The 20,014-nt window shown below is 38.0% G+C and overlaps 1 protein-coding gene across 2 annotated transcripts; it reads left to right on the forward strand.

Annotated features, from left to right (window-relative positions):
* Positions 1-81: 81 nt before the first annotated feature.
* LOC127952571 (gastrula zinc finger protein XlCGF46.1-like) lies at positions 82-8,065 on the forward strand. 2 transcript variants are annotated; one of them, XM_052551197.1, is made up of 3 exons: positions 82-227; positions 314-834; positions 5,793-8,065. In XM_052551197.1, exons 2-3 carry the CDS (start codon positions 393-395, stop codon positions 6,587-6,589), a joined length of 1,239 nt encoding a protein of 412 aa, XP_052407157.1. In that variant the 5' UTR covers positions 82-227; positions 314-392; the 3' UTR covers positions 6,590-8,065. The 2 variants fall into 2 exon arrangements, with proteins under 2 accessions (XP_052407157.1, XP_052407158.1); XM_052551198.1 differs by having other exon boundaries at positions 192-698; positions 729-834.
* Positions 8,066-20,014: the final 11,949 nt, after the last annotated feature.

Raw genomic sequence — 20,014 nt, forward strand, 5'->3', positions numbered from 1 at the left:
TGTTTTAGCGCCACCCGCTGGACTGGAGATTGAAGCGACGCAGAAAAAACGGGATCTTGTGAGGACGACGCCTGCAGCTTTTCCTAATCTCTCTTTCCCTTCACTCTCCAGTCCAGCGGGTGGCGCTAAAACACATTCTTTGCCAAACACCGTTAAACCTCAGAAGAAGAAGATTTGTTTTAACGCGCTCTCTGTTGTTTTGTCGTGATGCTGGTTTAATACAAACGGTTAGAAATTTTGTTTCTGTAAGAAAATAAAAAATACAGTTTTTGAATCAGGTCAGTAAATACCTATAATATTCTCATCCTCGCAGTCATGACTAGGTTTTGAAGCAAGCAGGAATATCTGGAGGAGTATCATCTGAACTGAGATCTGCATCTGCTGCTGTGAAAATGGAGTTTGTTAAAAAGGAGAGTGAAGAGAACAGGAGTGAACCAGGAACCTGGAGAATAAAACACGAGGAACCAGAAACCTGGAGAATAAAACAAGAGGAACCAGAAACCTGGACAATAAAACACAAGGAACCAGAAACCTGGAGAATAAAACAAGAGGAACCAGAAACATGGAGAATAAAACAAGAGGAACCAGAAACCTGCAGAATAAAACAAGAGGAACCAGAAACTATAAGAATAAAACACGAGGAACCAGAAACCTGGAGAATAAAACAAGAGGAACCAGAAACCTGCAGAATAAAACAAGAGGAACCAGAAACTATAAGAATAAAACACGAGGAACCAGAAACCTGGAGAATAAAACACGAGGAACCAGAAATAAAACACGAGGAACAACAAATAAAACCTGAGGAACCAGAAATAAAACACGAGGAACCAGAAGGTGGGTGTTTATTCTTCATTTATCTTTAATGAATATTTGTGGTACATCTACAGATCCTTTATGCAAAAATAAGACCTTAACTATAATTAAAATGTATTAAATTCGTGTTTACAAGTTCTTATGGAAATGTGACTGAACGAACACTGAGGATATTTAATTATTACTTTAATTAGACTTTTTATTTTTGCTTTTTGAAAATCAAAAAGCTGTGTTGAACTCAGAGCCTGTGAAACTGAATAAACGTTTACGCTGTGCTTATTTTAAATAATGTGCATGTCTAATTAGAGCATTATTTGCTTGTTCAGTACATTTCACTGTATCAGTGACAGTTTTGCAGCAGGCGTTTGCAAAAATGCAATTTGACTTTTACACTAAGATGTGAACATGATTAGCACATGTAGATATAGCCAAAAATGCAGTGTATGTGTTAAAATCATAATTTTTATATGAATATACTGAATGGTTGAAATCAGACAGGCTGACAAACGTCATATGGCAAGGTTCTTCAATTTGTTTTTGCCAAGGGACGAATTCAAGCCAAGGGCCACTGACTTTATAAATATATATATATATATATATATATATATATACACATATACATATATATATATTATCACAATCATTGAATAATTTTATTACAATACTTGTAGTCAGCAGTCTGTTTTATTCAAACAATAATGAACATATTTGCCTGTTGAATATTACAAACAAACAAACTAACAAAAAATCTAGATACTATCTTTTCCATGTAGATTTTGTCCTAATCAGTAATATAAACAGCGATATGAACGATGATACGAGATTTTTTTTTTTTTACTCCTTTTTTATCTGATATTTACTTCAAAGCAGTAGTGCAAGTACAATGCAATATCACTTGTGACGCAAACATCCTCAAGCAAATGAAAGGCGCTTCCCAAAGCTGGCCACTCTAGCGAGATGTTATCTCTTTGTTCCTGGGACATTTGTGCCATCGGAGAGGGTGTTTTCTACAGACTAACCCCACATCATGGCATGTTAAATAAAAAAAATAAAAAAAATGATCGCAGCCAAAATAATTATCGAGTTCATTTATTTTGTCATGCGATTAATTGATTTATTGACTATCGCGAAAGACCTAATACCATGTCATGATCAATCTGATATTCTGATTCATAAATATGTGTAAATCAGTGTGTTTTGTCGTTTAAAAACCTTTCTAAATTATTTTGATCTCATCTGTAATGTGAGATGGGCGCTGCCATGTTTGTTCACACTGCAGTTCATTTAGCCAGCTATGGAGAAACGCTTCCACTTATTTAGCCAGCTATGCAGAAACTGGTAGCCAGGCAACAGTGTGGCAACGTCATGCACATGAACTCTAACATCACATCGACTGTCTAATATATCCAGTGTTCGAATTGTGTCAAAGCTCTTGGGGGGTCCCCCTGACCCCACCCAAAAAAAAAAAAAAAACTGAATAATATATATTTGTATTTATTTATTTCATATAATAATATAATTTCATTTACACTGCTCTGGATGCTCAGAAACCAGCAATATTAATTTATATTCCATTTTTCTCATTGTTGCGCTTGTTGACACGTCGATGTAACAAATAACAGTTGTGACAGTTGATTGGTGTGTAATTTGGCCCGCCCCTCCTGCACTCTGATTGGTCAGCTGACTAGAAAGTGACAGTGATGAGCACAGCATTTTATCCAAAGTTTGATTAGCAACATGCAGTGTTAAGAACTATATTTTGGCAACTTTAAAGGGGATTTTCACAATATTTTGATTTTTTTTTTTTTTTTGCACCCTCAGATAACAGTTATATTGCATATAACTAGCCAAATCCTGTGCATACATGGGGTTCTCACGGGTAATCAAAATCCTTGAAAGTTTGTGAATCTGAAAAAAAAAAAATCAAGGCCCTGGAAAGTTTTTGAAAATAAGCATGTAGATACAGGTCCTTGAAAGTGCTTGAATTTATTTTGTGTAAGAAGTTTTCTGGAAAAAAAAAATCCTATTCCCTCCGGTCCACTAATGTGTTATTTCGCCAACACTTTGTGGCCTATTCATTTTAGCTTGCTTGATTTACGTTGATTACATGCAATTTATGCATTACCAATTTATGGCTCTGAGTTGTGTGTTAAGAATGTGTTTTATACAGATATAGTCTATGGTTTTGACGAATGCAATGTGTTTCAAAGGCAGTGTGCAAGCGTGATTGAAATAACAGGTTGAATTTATTTTTTGACGTGCAAAAATTTTGCATGGAAATTTCGGACTGTGTGTAGGGCTGTGCAAAAAATCGAATGCGATTTTCATGCACATCTCATCAGTAAAGATGCTCCTGTAATTAGAAGTATATCTCCAGCACGTGCGTTCAGATCAGGGTTGCCAGGTTTTCACAACAAATCCTGCCCAGTTGCTTCTAGTGTTGTCACGGCACCAAAATTTCAGTATTCGGTACCGATACCAGTGAAAATCCACAGTACTCGGTACCAATTTCGGTACCAAAGCAAAACACAAAAATATGCTAATTAAAAAAAAATAACTTTTTAGCACTAAAAATAAAACCAATGCCATTCTTTATACTTATTTACAATTGTGTTTAAAGTTTTTCTATAAGTTATATAATTATGAAAAACAGTAAACAAGATTCACCCAAATTTAATTTGTCTTTTAATTTATGAAATTTAAACACATTTTATTTTTGGTAAATAAAGGGGATTTGCTATTCAAATTAAAACGTGGAAGTAATATTGTGATTTATTTCTTTAAAAAATAAAGTTGTATAATTTTTTTCAACAGTAGTAGCAGTATCACATACATTTTACTAAATAATAGTAATATTTCTAGCACAATGCATTTATGTAAAAATTAACTTTTAAGCCTAATGAATGCATATTTGTCATTTTAACTGAACTTAAGACTGGTGGTGATGCTTAAGATATTTTTGGTCATTGGGGGTTTCTGAAAAAAAAAAAACTAATAGATCATATTATTTATTATTAAAAGATAATACTACTACTAATTCTACTATCATACTAATGTATATACAATGCACTATGAATTGATGAGCTGCTGGGTTCATGAATATTAATCACGTTGTCTGCGTTCGGTCAATGACGCCAGCCAATGAAATTGCCATTTGCGCATTAGCTCCGCCCACTACCGGAGAAACCGGTATGTCTTCTGCTTGTTCGAAAATGAATATGAATAATTCTAAATGAACTCCATTATTTTGACAGGAGAAGACAACAAAGAATAGTTTACATATAGCGTGTCGATTCAGCGTGGTAAGACTCTCGCTCTCTCTCTCTTTGCATGTGTGAGAAACAGCGCTATCAGTAAAGCGACGGTGAGTCGTGCGCCTTCACAAAGAGTTTACAGAGCATCCAATACAGGTGCGCTGTGCGTCCATTGAGATTAACTGAAAAGTTCAGATCGCTTGATGGAGAGAGAACTCTGAAGCTCAGATTCTGAAATTAATGCAAACGTCATGCGCTTCAGTCTATGTAGTAAACAAACCCGCACGTTTCATTTTCATGACTGGATTTTGAGATTCCGTCCTCGTTTTCTGCTTCGCGGAAATCATAGCGCGGAACCGGGTTTGAATGCGACCTCGGTACTACCGGTACTTAAAAGAAACCTGGTACCGTCACATTTAAAAAAAATTTAGTACCGACTTGGTACCGAAGTACCGTGTCTTTTGACAACACTAGTTGCTTCTTAAAAAAACTAGTCCAATTGTGTTTCCAGGAGGTTCCCTGATAAAAATTGCTTCCCGGGGTTAAAATATACATATTTTGGAAGGGTTTCCCATGTAAAATTCTAATTTTAGGGGCTAAATATCACGTTATTGGTATTGGCGTCGCTTCAAACCGCGGGCATGAAAAACAACCACAGACTTGGCAACACTGGTTGGCATTTACTACACCGAGCCGTAATTCACTGACAATCTACACAAAATCAATGTTAAAATCGCAGGTGATTCTTTGTCGATTTTGGAAACGATTTTGTGTTAGTTGTCAGTAGACTACGGCTCTGTGTAGTAACTACCGCTCCACCTGAACCAGTGTTGCCAAGTCTGCGATTTTTTTTCATGTCCGCGGTTTGAAGCAACCCCAATACCAATAACCTGATATTTAGCCCCTAAAATGCGAATTTTACCAATGCAACCCTTCCAAAAAATTTATATTTTAACCCCGGGAAGCAATTTTTATCAGGGAACCTCCCGGAAACGTGATTGGACTAGTTTTGGACTAGTTTTAAGAAGCAACTGGGCAGGATTTGTTGTGTAAACCTGGCAACCCTGATCTGAACACATGTGCTGGAGATATACTTCTGGTTACAGGAGCGTCTTTACTGATGAGATGTGCATGAAAATCGCATTCGATTTTTTGCAGAGCCCTAACTGTGTGCAAAGGCCTTAAAGCTACAAAAATGTTCATAATCATGGGAAGGAGGAGGCGGGAACTGGTGAACATTTAACTGAAACTTTAATGAACAAAAAATAAACACAAAACAGTGCAACAGCCCCTCGCAGATGACTGCCATGCACAAACAAAACCAAAACACAAAATAAATCCAGGCCTGGTCCTCTCTCGTCCTTCACTGTCGTAACTTCTCTTTTATCCTTCCTGTTCTCCTCCATGGGACTCGAGACCGGTGAATGATGCAGTTGTCGCTCATTTCCAATTAATCCACCGGCCTCCACCTGTTCCCATGGCTCTCGGCCCCGCCCCACTCGTCACAGCAATCAAAGAACAAACCTTGTTTTCTGGAGCTGTCAGTGTGTAGTGTCTCTTTACAAAGTGGTATCACCATCCGACCCGGCAGCATAATGCAGTGTTTTTAGTTATTTTCATTTCATTGTTAAAAAAAGGACAGTTTTGATATAATTTGCGTCTGTACACAATTATTTTATCCTCTTATTTTTCAAATTTACCTATTGGTTTGATTTTTTTTTTTAGGCCTGATGAAAATGAAAGAAGGACAACATCTGAATGAGGTGGAGGAGAAATATCAGGATCAGAAAGATCATGATGTCAATGGAGAAAAATCTGTGAGTTGCAGCATTAAAACAACAGAAGTGAAGAAGCCTTTCAGCTGCGCTCAGTGTGGAAAAAGTTTCACGTGTAACAGAAATCTTAAGAGGCACATGTTGATTCACGCTGAAACAAAGCCTTTCAGCTGCTCTCAGTGTGGAAAGAGTTTCAAACTGACCACAGACTTAAAGGACCACATGCTAATTCATTCTGGAATAAAGTCTTTTGTCGGCTCTCAGTGTGGAAAGAGTTTTATAAAAAAAGGACAGCTTGATTATCATTCGATAACTCACACTTTAGAAAAACATTTTATCTGCTCGCAGTGTGGAAAGATTTTTGCCCAGAAAGCAAGCCTTGAGAAGCACATGTTAATTCATGCTGGAATAAAGCCTTTCAGCTGCTCTCGGTGTGGAAAGAGTTTTCCAGAGAAAGGACAGCTTGAGAAGCACATGTTAATTCATGTTGGGATAAGGTATCATAACTGCTCTCAATGTGGAAATACTTTTACACATAAAGGAAGCCTTAAGAAGCACATGTCAGTTCATACTGGGATAAAGTCTCATAGCTGCTCTCAATGTGGAAAGTCTTTTACACAGAAAGCAAGCCTTAAGAGGCACATGTTAATTCATGCTGGGATAAAGCCTTTCACATGCGCTCAATGTGGAAAGAGTTTTACACAGAAAGGACACCTTAATATTCATTTGGTAACTCACACTTCGTAAAATCCTTTCTGCTGCTCTCAGTGTGGAATGTGTCTTACATATAAATCAAACCTTAAGAGGCACGTTAATTCATGCTGGGTAAAAGTCTTTCAGCTGCTCTCAGTTTGGAAAAACCTTTAACACAGAAAGGACACTGCAAGATTAATTTGGTAACTCACTCTTCGTAAAAGTCAATCACCTTAAATAGTTAAAGTGAATGACTTGTAACCTACTGGATCAACTATTCTTTATTATATTTATCTTGTACACAAAAGTCTGTAAGAGTTATAGAAATAGGCATATTATAAAATCTGCTGGTGATTCTCTAATTAGCTTAGTAAGAAAGGAGGACTTCATGTTTGGTTCTGTGGTTGATTAATTTTATTATCTGGTGTCAGAATGCTTTCTTAAAACTTTTTACGTTTTCACCGCTGGTATTCAAAATAAACCTTCGAAGTGAAACGAGTGTGACACATGCATAGCTCGAAAGCTATACATAGCTTGTGAGCTTTTATTATGCCACATTCAAATGCTTCCACTGCTTCCGGTTGTGCGTATGAGGTGTAAAGCAGTGCTGTTTTATAATACAAGATACATTTGAAAGTCCTGTTATAATGCTGCTCTGTGCGGTTGTCACCGGTCTATTAAAACGCACAACATATTAAAGTGTCTTTGGTGTTTCCATGTTTTCTACAAAAGGGTTTATGACGTCATTGGCAGGCAACACAATGACACTGGACACTGTCCTTGTAACTAGTTAAAATTGCTTATTTCTCTAGATTTAAACAATCTTCAATATTTTAATAAAACATTCTTACATATATTGTACATATCTTTAATGTTTCTAAAACTTAGAAGATGACTATTGATTTTAACTCTTGGAGTAAATCTATTTAGTATAAGCAAACAAGCATTAATGGAGTAGGTATTGTGAGTGTTTAACAGTACAAGTATTTAGGTACCGTTTTGGATAACAAATTATTTTCTCTTACTACTGACCGATTGTGTTAGAGGGGGCAGTAAAATATGTATTGTTTGCGGAAACTAAGGTCATTTAATGTGGACAGAACATTGATGTGCATCTTCTACAGATCGTATCTTGAGTTACTATTATCTTTTTCACTGTTGTGCTGGTTTAATTCTATAAATGTGAAAACAAGAATTGTCTTGAGAGGACTATAGACCATGGAAGTGAAATAACGGGAGGAAGCAGATGATTATGATCCAGTTATATCATAGACAAGTTTTGGGTAAAGCCCAGAGCTTTTAGTTAGTTTCACCTTCTCCCTTCTGGTATTCGTTATAGAGCCCCTATAAGTAAAACAAATTGGTTTAGACTTCCATTTATCCCCTCAGCTGTAGAGTTTTAAAGTTTAAGTTAAGAGCTTATTAGGAATTAAATGGATTGTGTTTTTTTTTGTATTGTGGTTTGGTTATGTAAAATGTTTGATTGCTGATGCCAAATTGGTGAAATAAAGATGAACTGAACTGAACCTGCCATCACTGTGGAAAGTCTTTTGTGCGTAAAAGATACCTTGAGACTCACATGTTAAAGGGATTATCGGATGCCAATTTCCACAAGTTGATTTGACTATTTATAAAAAGTCAATACCATACTTTGGTTAAAGTTTCTCAGTTGTAGTGTAAAACAACACCATTTTACCCAGTCAGAAACAGCTCAGTTCACAGCGAGCCAGTTCGGTGCATGTTCCTTTAAATGCTAATGAGCTATGTTCACCCCGCCTCTCACTTCAATGGGGCAACAAACCACTTTCATGAGACCTAAACTTTAGCAGCAGAACATGCTAACTAGCACATTATTAGGGAAGACGATTTTCAAATATTCAATTCACCTTTATTTATATAGAGCTTTAAACAAAAAAAGATTGTCAGAGCAACAACATTAATTATGAAAACAATTTTTTTTATTGAACAACATTTATTATGAAAACAGTTTCAATATTGCAAAATGACAGTTAAAGGCAGTTCATCATTGAATTCAGTGATGTCATAATAATAATAATACATTTTACGTGGAACGGAGGGAAGGGGTTGTGCTTAGTGGGTTGATAAATTCTCTTAGGTGGGGTGTGAGGGCGATGTCCATGGATGCATTGATGTGTAAGAAAGGGAAACCTTGTACTCAATCCTGGTGGAGATAGGAAGCCAGTGGAGTGAGTGAAGAATGGGGTTAATTTGCTCACGTTTCCGCACTCTCATCAGGATCCTAGCTGCAGAGTTTTGGATGTACTGAAGCCTCTGCAGACTTTTTAGGGATTCCAATGAGAAGAGCATTGCAGTAGTCCAGTCAGGAAGAGACAAAGGCATGAACCAGCTTTTACACCAACAGTTGTGACTGTTGTTGAGAGGGGAATGTTGATGCCAGAAAAGGTGATGCTGGTTATGGATGATGATTTGATCTGGTGAGAAGTGCCAACCAGGATGGCTTCAGTTTTGGAGCTATTGAGTTGAAGAAAGATGTGCTACTTCCATACCTTTATCTCCTCCAGACAGTTGCTGAGTTTTGATGGGGATGACTACAAGGGTGTGGTTTCAGCTGTGGCATGTGCATAGAGCTGTATGTCATTGGCATAGCAGTGAAATTAAATTTTGTGGCGGCTGATGATTTGGCCAAGGTGAGTGAGGTACAGAATGAAGAGGGTGGGGCCAGGGACTGACCCCTGGGGAACACCGCAAGTAGCTGTGTGTGTATTTGATTTGGAGTGGCCCAGGGAGATGTATTCTGTCCGGTTTGTGAGGTATGATCTGAACCAACTGCCAATGTCATTTAGTCTAGTAGTGAGGTTGAGCTGGTTTAAAAGAATATTGAAGGTCGACAGTATCAAATGCAGCAGAAAGGTCCAGGAGGATGAGGAGGTAGGGAGAGCCAGCATCAGATGATATAAGGAGGTCGTTTGTGAATCTAACAAGGGCAGTCTTTGTACTGTGAGCAGAACGGAAACCTGAGTGGAATTTTTTAAAGAGGTTATTATGTTTGAGGTGGTCCTGAAGATGGAAGGCAACTGTTTTTTCAAGTACTTTTGATAAGGGGAGGGGAGATTGGAGATGGGCCTAGAGTTGGAAAGGACTTCTAGGTCAAGAGTGGGTTTTTGAGCAGTGTTTGTAATAATGGCATTTTTTAAGACATTTGTCCTTGAGCAGTTTAGTTTAAATACTATATGTACAATTTGCAGTCAAGTCAACAATATCGATGTAAATAAAGTGTCCCCAACTAAACAAGCCAGAGGCGACAGCGGCAAGGAACCAAAACCCCATCGGTGACAGAATGGAGAAAACACCTGGCTCAGTCTGGGGTCAGTTCCCCTCTGACCAGATGAAACCAGCAGGTCTATTCCAGGTTGCAGCAAAGTTAGAATCATCTGTTTCCTGTGGTCTTGTCCCGGTGGTCATCTGTGACAAGGTCTTTACAGGGTCCTTTCTAGGTGCTGATCCACCCACCGATCTGGAAACAGACTGGATCTGGTGGCTACGGTGACCTCAGAATAAGAGAGAAACAGACTAATATTAGCGTAGATGCCATTCTTCTAATAGTATAGCAAGTACAACGGGTGTTATGGGAAGTGTTTCCGGTTAGGGTTACCTAATTAATGCAGCCTAAAAATCCTTTAACGGATTTGGATATTAAAAGCTTATTAGTATGTTATGTGTAAGCCAGGTTAAAGAGATGGGTCTTTCATCTAAATTTAAACTGCAAGAGTGTGTCTGCCTCACGAACAATGTTAGGTAGGTTATTCCAGAGTTTAGGCGCTAAATAGGAAAAGGATCTGCCCCCCGCAGTTGATTTTGATATTTTATAAATTTTCAAATTGCCTGAGTTTTGTGAACGCAGTGGACATGGAGGACTATAATGTAACAAGAGCTTGTTCAAATACAGAGGTGCTAAACCATTAAGGGCTTTATAAGTAATGAGCAAGATTTTAAAATCTATAATAGGGTTGTTTAATAGGGAGCCAATGCAGTATTGACAGAACTGGGCTAATATTGCCATACTTCCTGGTTCTAGTAAGAACTTTAGCTGTTGCATTTTGGACACAAAATAGCACACCTAAGTTCCTAAATGTTGACAAAGAATTCACAGAGCAGCCATCAAGTCTTAGCATTCAGGGTTATTATATCCAGAGTTTTTAGGTCCTATAATTAACACCTCTGTTTTTTCAGAATTTAGTCATTATAATTTACTTGTCTTCCAGTTTTTTATATCAACTATGCATTCCATTAGTTTTTCAAATTGGTATGTTTAGCTGGGTTGCAAAGAAATACAGAGCTTAGTATCATCAGCATAACAGTGAAAGATAACACAAGTAGCTGAAAGTACCAAGTTATTAAAAATATGTCTTTAATCTAGATTCAAACATAAAGAGTGTGTTTGAACCCTGAACGTTATCAGACCTCCTTCAGGCAAGAGAACAACATCTCCTATTACTTGCAACATAAATACTATGTGTCGAATTGCTGATCTGGCACAGATATATCGGCACCTGTACGATCACTCGCAGAGAGGATTTAAAGATTCTGAGAAAGCATTTAATTCCTAGAAAGAAATTTCAACACTTAAACTTCTGCTGCTGTTTTTCATTCAATAAACAAATTTAAAGGGTTTACAATAAATGAAATGCCAAAAGAACATAAAATAATAAACCTTTGTTTTTATCGAAAGTAAATCTTGACACCACATAAAATATAAAAAGGTGTAATAATTTATCCAGTTTAATAAAAAAAATAAACACTGATAAAATAATGTAATAAACAGGTTTGTGTTATTGAGATGACTCCAATATTTGTTCCACATCTTGCTAAAGTTTTCAGACTACGAGACATTCACACATTTACATTAATCGCCTCCAGCAGCGTGACACATTTACATCAATCTACACCCCCCCTCCAGCAGATGGAACTAGCGGAGGCGTAGGAGACTTAGGAGGGGAAGGGGACTCTGAATCATTGCAGCTCAATAAAGGTAAAACAGGCAAGTGTGTGTGTGTGTGTGTGTGTGTGTGTGTGTTGGGTTGTGGAGGGTTTCTAACAGGACTTCCCGCTGAAGCTAAGCAGGGTTGTGCTGGTCAGTATCTGGACGGAGACTCCTGGTAAAACTAGGTTGTGTTGTAAGAGGTGTTAGTGAGGCCAGCAGGGGGCGCTCACCCTGGGGTCTGTGTGGCTCCTAATCATCCTCTGGATTGGCTCTGTGTCTCTCTCTCTCCTCTACACCTGTAGCGGGTGTGTGTGTTGTACTGTGTCTGCTGTCGTATGTTTCAGGTGGATGCTCTTCACTGATGGAGGTGTAGAGGAGAGACACCACATGACTGTGAAGCGCTTTTGGTGTACAATGTATAAATGTGTCATTCATTCAATCACTGAAAACTTTTTTGTCTTTGTTCTTCAATCCTGTTTATGCAAAAATTGGATAGTGTGGATGTTTTTGTTGTTGTTTTTGTTTTTTGTTGTTTTTGTTTCAGCAAATTGCCTCTCATTGTTAAATCTGTCCCGAGCTAGTGTTGCAATTTACCCCAGAGTTATAACAATAAAACTCTTTGTATTTGACATTAACGCACATAATCTGTGAGCAGCGATAGGGCCTTGTGAATATATTTATACAACTTCATTTGTGTCCATGTTTAATGTTCCAGACTTATGTATTAAAACTAGCAGCTGTAGTTGGTCCGGGAGACTTGCTCATGATGCATTTAACATTTTAAAAGCTTTAAAACATTCAACCTTTTGAAAGCTTTAAAATTATTTATGCAGTAAATTAAATGCTTCTTTATATTAGTAAAACTTAAAAAAAATGTCAAACTATTAAATGTTAAAGGCATTTTGAAACTAATTTCAAAACAATTTCTAACTTCTTTCTTTTGAAATGGCAACAAATTAAACTATAAACATCTTTGCAGGTGCACTAATCAAGTTTATACTGATATTTGCAGTCAAGTATGATGAAAATTACTGACTCTTACATCAAACTGCTTGTAATGTTCCTCATATGTTGCTTTTTAAATAAAAGTGTCTGTGAAATGAACAAATCTGAATGTAATAGCAGAAAAACAAATGCCAAAACTTCTTTGCTTTATTTGAGTCAAACATCAGATTATCAGTTCTTTTCTGTAATATAACAGCTGACCACAGACCACGGATTTATTAACCTAATAAGTTGATAATAGTCTTGAAATAGTTAAGATCATGTATCTTTCTGTGTAAGCAGTTTGTGTGAACTCTTGATAACACAAACATCTCAGAAATGAACATGTGTAGACTGTTGAACACCCATCCACTGCCATTATAAAGCTTGAAAGAGCCATAATGTGTAATAAAACTCTGCCTGAATTCATCTGAAAGAAGAAAGTCATACACACCTAGGATGACTTGAGGGTGAGTAAATCGAGGGCTAATTTTAAGTATGCTTTCAAAATCAAAAGCATTTTTATTGTTGAAATAATTTAACAGTTTAAAACTGTTCAATCATATGTGCAAAAAAAATGGATAAAAATGTTTTAGTTTTTTTGATGAAAAAGGAGTTTATCAAAAAGAACACTTAGTAAAATCTCGTATCAAAGCCAGGCTGTTTTTTAAGGACACGTGTGTTTTAAGGTCAAGTTGTGTCCTCACTTTTTGTCAACACGGTCAGACGTTGATGAAAATGTAATAAATCAGGGAATATGAGGGGCAGCTGTCAGTCTGAAGGACCCTCTCGTCACATTCACCTCTGCATCAGTGTCAGACAGACTCTGGTAAGATTTATGGTTTGAGAATATTTTTAATTCTTATGTTTATATTTCTTGTGTCACAACTATGATACTATGTTACACCATCTTCCAGGGGAAGTTGTGGCCAAGTGGTTAGAGGGTTTGACTCCTAACCCAAGGGTTGTAGGTTTGAGTCTTGGGCTGGCAATACCACGACTGGATGGTTCACGAACTATTGAAGGGGGGTATTTGAATAATTGCAGCCTTTTTTTTTTTTGGTCTTGTAGACTATCTGCAAACATCATTTATTTAAAATACCTTATTCAGGACAGTACTAAATGAAAAATAACATGCATTTAGTATGATCTCTCATATTTTTATTATTCACATTTTGACAGATTATGTAAGGGGTTTCCCAAACTTTTGCATGGCACTGTATTTGGAGCATTGGCATCGCTAGATTAGGCCTTAATAAACCCATTTTTGTGAAAACCTCAAATTAGACTACATTTTATAATATTTAATAATAATGTATATATATATTTTTTGCATGTAGCTCAAAACTAGACTGTGCTCAGTCTGACTCATTTTACCAGCATGGGTTATTTATAATCATATCACAACATATACACAGCTAGTTATTAAAGAAACCAGAAATAAAGAATAGAAACTGGCATCTAAGGGAAGATTTACACAACAACGATACTGTAACGAGACTCACTCGAAGTGGGATCCATAAGCAGGCTTTATTAACAATAATCAGGGTCAGGATCAGCAAACACAACAGCGTGGATCAGGCAGAATCGTGGTCGTTAAACAAAAGTCCAATAATCAATAGCAATAGTCAGAAGACAGGCAGTAACAATCGAAGACGGGGAACAGACAATATCAGCAACAGGTAATCAAACAGGATATGAACACTCAGAAACGTACACCATAGTAAACACAAGACCTCACGATGAACACAAGGAAACTGGGAGCTTTATACTGAAGTCCAATGAGCTACAGCTGTAGCATAATCAGAGTCCAAGGATGGGGCTTGTGGGAAATGTAGTGTGAGTCAGTGTAGGTGAGTGAATGGATGTGTGTGTGTGTGTGTGTGTGTGTGTGTGTGCGCTAGTATTCGGGTGATGGAGCCCTCTGCTAGTCAGAGAAAGGAATCACGGGGTTCATCTCATTAACAGACTATAAAAATTGAAAAGTTTTTCCCTCACCTTTTTGAAAAGTTGGGTGGACAGGCATCAGTTTTGTCAAAACAACCCCCATTCACACACATACATTACTTAAAAAAGCTAAAAGCACTGTGTTATGCATTTACATTATTAGATTAGCACTGTTAACATCAAGAGATAGCAGATAGCAGAGAGGGTGAGTGTGAGCATAGGTTACGTTGAAAAGTGACATGTGGAGGGTAAGTGATGTGTCAGGAACCATGTTGAGGTTAAAAGTGAGGAGGAAGTGATCCGAGGTGTGCTGTAGAGTGACCAATACTTGTGTTGCAGTGTTGTGTGTGTAAATAAGGTCCAGCTGGTTGCCTGATTTGTGACATGCATACGTGCCGTTTTTCCCAGACGTGTCCTGGCAAGGATTTCTATATTGCCTAAAAGGTTTTCCTGTTTCATCTGTTTTCAGTTTAAAGCAGTGCTGCACAGACAATCGGCGCATGACATTAAAATAAACAACCGAAAAAGAGATATAGAAATCCTGGCCGTAATGCGTCCGGGGAAAATGGCACATACTGAATGGTCACCCAACCATAGTTATTAGAGGTTTATCTAGGTGGATGCTGAAGTCTACAAGCAGTACTAGGGGAGTACCATCCTCAGGAAAAGTTGAGAGCAGCACATCTAATTCATCAATGAAGTTGCCCAGTGGTCCTGAGGGTCGATAAACAACTATAAAATGGATTTTAAGAGGGTGGGTGATAGAGGTTGAATGTTCAATAATTAGAAAGGAGCAGACCAGTACCTCCACCTCTTCCAGTCATACGGGGGGAGTGGGAAAATGAGATATTATTAAAGAGTGCTGCAGGTGTAGCGGTGCCCTCTAGTTTGATCCAGGTCTCTTTCAGGGCCATGAGGTTAAGTCTTGATTGACTAGTACAAGAAGTAATCTGTAGTACTGCAGAATTCCCAGAGAATAACAGAAAAAGAAAAGTAGTGTTTTAGTAGAAATATGAAAAGTGCACGTTGTTAGGATTGTGCTGCCTATTTTGCGAGATTTTTCAAGTGAGTTTCTTTAATAACCTCTGCGGTCAAACACACTGCGTTCTCACAGCCAGCAATAACATGTTTCCAAACCTCAACAGTGAGATCACTGCTCTGAAAATATTAGAAAGAGATGTGACGTGCGGCCAAGTATAGAAACCCATTCTCGGAATTTATTCTCTTCACCAAAATCATCACAAGTGCTCACACACACACACACACTTCTTGTTCGTCCATCACAGTTGATGATGACCATGGCACGTTTTGTCACTTTGTTGGGTTTTGATGAGTGCTCAGATGGCTGAAGAGGCCAATCCGAGCCCGGAATTCCCTGTGGCACACTGGACAGGTCAGGGACGATGTAGAGCTCTGAGGTACAGCCACATGTCCTTCCTTGGTAGATTTGCGCTGCTGCCTCTTCAAGATAGCACAGGAGATTCTCCTGCTCTCACAGAGGACTGCACCGTCCTGGACTTTTCTTCTCCAGGCAGGTCGGTCCTGTGCTGGGGATTCCCAGCTTTTCAGGTCGAGTCCAAAGCTCTTCAAGGAAGCTTTAAGGGTGTCCTTGTAGCGCTTTTTGGGGCCACCTTGTGCTCGCTTGCCATTTTTCAGCTTGCCAAAAAAGACTTGTTTTGGAAGTCTCACGTAGGGCATTCTGGTCATGTGGCCAGTCCATCTAAGCTGTTCCTTCGCAAGCATGGTGTAGATAGGTAGGTATTTGCCTTGCTGAGGACTTCCGTGTCAGGGATTCTGTCTTGCCACTTGATCCTCAGCAGTTTCCCACACACACACACACAGCTGTGAGTAGTGATCATGCGCGCGCACACACACAAACACACACACACACACCACACATACACACACACACACACACACACGCACACACGCACACACACACACTTGTGCATAATTGCAATCAATAAATAAAGTCTAATTAAGTTGTTCAGATGAACAAAGCACAAGGTTTTATTGCCTAATTAGAATTTTAATTGTTTGGTCAGACAGTTTGTATATTATATATTCACATTCATAAATCAGGGATTAAACGTGGAGTTATGTATGCTATATATCAAAACAAGCTTATGTGCACAATACCTGTAACTGCGCTTTGCATTTTGCGAGATTGACATGCTAAATGGCAGACTAACCCAGTTTACTCTCATTCATTTTGTTCACGAACGAGATATGCTATACCAGTTCATTTCATTCATGAACGACACATCCGTTCTTTCAACTCATTCACAAACGACATGTGTGCCAGTTAAGTCATTTCATTCACGAACGAGATGTACTAAATCATTCAACTCATTCATGAACGACAAGGGTATTAGTTCAGTCATTTCATTCACAAACGATAAGATCTCTAGATCTCGTTCAGACTCATATGAAACTAGTTCATTGAAGGGCGTATTCATTCACTACATTCAACAAATCACATGCTCTGTCACATATCATACTCAAAGGCTATTGGCTCAAGGTTGAGTAATTCTTTGACAGGATGAAATGGTTTAGTTATCCAGATCACTGAGCTGCGCATGCGCTGCTTATAGCACCGCGCTGCTGTGGAGGGAGAAACTTCAGTGAACGAGAAATACGAGTCAGTGCATTGCGTGAACGAGAACGATTCGTTCACTTAAAAGATTCGTTCAAAAAGAACGATTCGTTCACAAATGACACATCACTAACACACACACACCGTGGCAGTGAGCAGTCATTACTCTTGAACCAGTGTGGTTTTAGACATGGAGAAGTACACTTTCATTGACGTATTTGAAAGAATCTTTATTTCTGTGTGCAGATGCTTGGACTGAAGTTAAGCTTCATGAAAATCATTACATGACAGATGCAGATGATAAAAATGTGTTATACCTCATTCTTTGTGTTTCTGTTTAATAATCATTTGACACTCAGGATAAACAGGCAGATCCAGTAGTAATGAAAAGATGTATCAAGACTTAAGCTCTTAAGACCCTGCGGCCTCATGTGAGGACATTATATTTTTGTGAATTTAAACAAGACTTCGCAAAGTGTCTGTGTGTAAGTGCTGCTTATATGTGTGTGTAAATGAGGTGCAGGTGTGGCAAGGAGATTAGCTGATGAATGAGGTGCAGGTGTAGCAAGTTGATAGTGATGCAGTGACTCATGGGAGATGTAGTTCGGGTGTGGTACAACAGTATGAGAGGTGCTAGTGTCCATCTGATGATATGGTTACATCTGGTGGTTGATGGGTGGAATGGTCCTGAGTGGAAGTACTGAAGTTCATGGGCACTCCAGCTAATGATCGTGACACATGTCCTCTATGGAGGACATAGCATAGTGTATGAATATATATATATATATATATATATATATTTTTTTTTTTTTTTTTTTTTTTTTTTTTTATGTTATGCTTTGTCCTCTGTAGACGACTTCTTATATGCAGAAACGTTTTCTAAAACATTGCAGTTTTGTTTGCATGTTTTGTGAATATAAAAATAAAATTTGTACAGATTACATTTTCCATTGTACTTAATGATGTACACCTCTGCATGCAGACCCCCAACTGTGCAAATTCATTTATAGATTTAAAACCCATGTTCTGCAGAGTTCAGCTCCAACACACTTGCTTGGACATTGCTACTGATCCTGAAGACCTTGCTTAGCTTAGGTCTGTTTATTTGGGGTAGCTAAACTCCACAGGACACTGGCCCTCCAGGAGCAGGACTGAGACACCTAACATTAGCTCTTTACATTCAATGCATGTGATTTATCAACACCTATTACATCTTAAAATGTACAGCTGATGAAAAATACAAAAGTTCCAGATGGAAAAACATTAAATGCATAAACCAGTGTTAATAAACTATATCTTAAAAATAAATTTGGATGGGAATGGGAATAGGAAGTTTTAAGTAGCTGTAAAGCTTGAAGTGTGAAGTTTATTCTTGTACACAGATATGGGATATTCATGGCAGTACACATGAAATTCATGTATTTATTTGTCATTTGAACTGATGTAAACAGCCCTTTCTAGTGGACAAGGGAATATTGTTGGATGGTTCTCACTCTGAAAAACTAGACAAAAGCACTATTCGGATGGGATTAGTTTTCTAAACTTTGTTTGAGTTTCGATTCACCTGACGTCTGTGATTTTCATGTACCAATTCAGACGGGATTATCTCCGTGTTTATTACAGAGGTGGGAGGGTCTGATTTGTGCGTCTGGGCGTCACAGAGATCATGCGCTCTGCAATTTAGAATGATTGCCTTAGTATTATTACTAGGGATGTGCATCTCCATAACTGAGGCCGATGCGATACGCATCTCGATGCATAGCCAACGATACGATACATTAAAGATACATGAAGCAGCTAGCGATGCGATACGATACGATACACCTCTGTTACAATGCAGTGCGATCCAATTTCGATTCGATTCAACACGATTCGATGCGGTATGATGCAATGAAACAAATCATGATATGCATTTCATTATGTTACAGATACTTTTATTTCTTTGTTTCAGACAACAAATCATAAATTAACTTAAGTGCCTTCTGATTTGTAGTGCATGACCCTTATACAAATAGGCTTTGGTAGTGCAAAAAAATATTAAATAAAACCAAATGTTTTTTTCCTGTTTTGTCCCTACTTAAACTTTTAAAAGCTCAAACATTTAACAGTGAAACAATTTAAGGATGCTGCTCAGAGGTAAACTGAAGAAATGTTCCATAACATGCTAGCAGATGAATGTGCTTTCAGCAGACAGGCTTACTCAGTGAACAGAAAACAGGTGCTATTTTGACATAACCAATAATAATATGAAGTACCAAAAAAAAAAAAAAAAAAAAAATTGTCAGTTATTTCATAACTGTATTCAAATGTAAAAAAAAAATAATGAAAATAAAATAAACTAGTATAGGCAGTCACAGGCTGCTGTAAACCAGACTCATCAGATTAAATTTAACTTAAATATGCTCTTTTAAGTTTTTTCTTAAGAAATATCAGTTGATCCGAGCAGAACTGTTAGGCAACTTCGATTGAAAAAAAGTTTTGATCGTTTGCTCACCCGGCGTCCCGCTAGCAGTGGCAGGTTCAGCTAAATCCAAGAGAGAGGACGAGGAGGAGGAGGCGGCCGGCGTCTCCAAACTCACACCGTGTCGGCGCTTCAGGTGTGTTGTCAGATTTGTCGTGCTGCCTGTATATTTTATAGTGGCACGACATATTTTACAAATTGCATGGGTTTTATCAAGATTCCCAGCTTTCTTATAAAAGCCAAAGTGTTTCCACACACTGGATTTGTAATTACTTGGTGGAGGATGCAACTGCTCTACCTCTGCCATGTTAATCTATGTGACTTTCTTGACACGCCCCGGTCTCTGTGGTGTTGTGAAAGGCTACGTCATCACGCAACAGTGAAGAGAGACATGCTTGAAAAACAGTTTAGAAGGGTGAAAACAATCTAAAAATATTATTCCTTTTCTAAATAATGAAAGTATAGTTATCTACTAATAATTATAAATAAATAAATCTGGGTTTACCGACGCAGATATGTTAGAAACGA

The sequence above is a fragment of the Carassius gibelio genome, chromosome B3 (genome assembly GCF_023724105.1).
Source record: "Carassius gibelio isolate Cgi1373 ecotype wild population from Czech Republic chromosome B3, carGib1.2-hapl.c, whole genome shotgun sequence".
Taxonomy (NCBI): Eukaryota; Metazoa; Chordata; class Actinopteri; order Cypriniformes; family Cyprinidae; genus Carassius; species Carassius gibelio.

Bases quoted from the DNA above. Each gene is read 5' to 3' on its own strand.
- LOC127952571 (XM_052551197.1), top strand. From the start codon at position 393: ATGGAGTTTGTTAAAAAGGAGAGTGAAGAGAACAGGAGTGAACCAGGA. The intron at 835-5,792 runs GTGGGTGTTTAT...TTTTTTTTTTAG, and splicing joins AAAACACGAGGAACCAGAAG to GCCTGATGAAAATGAAAGAA.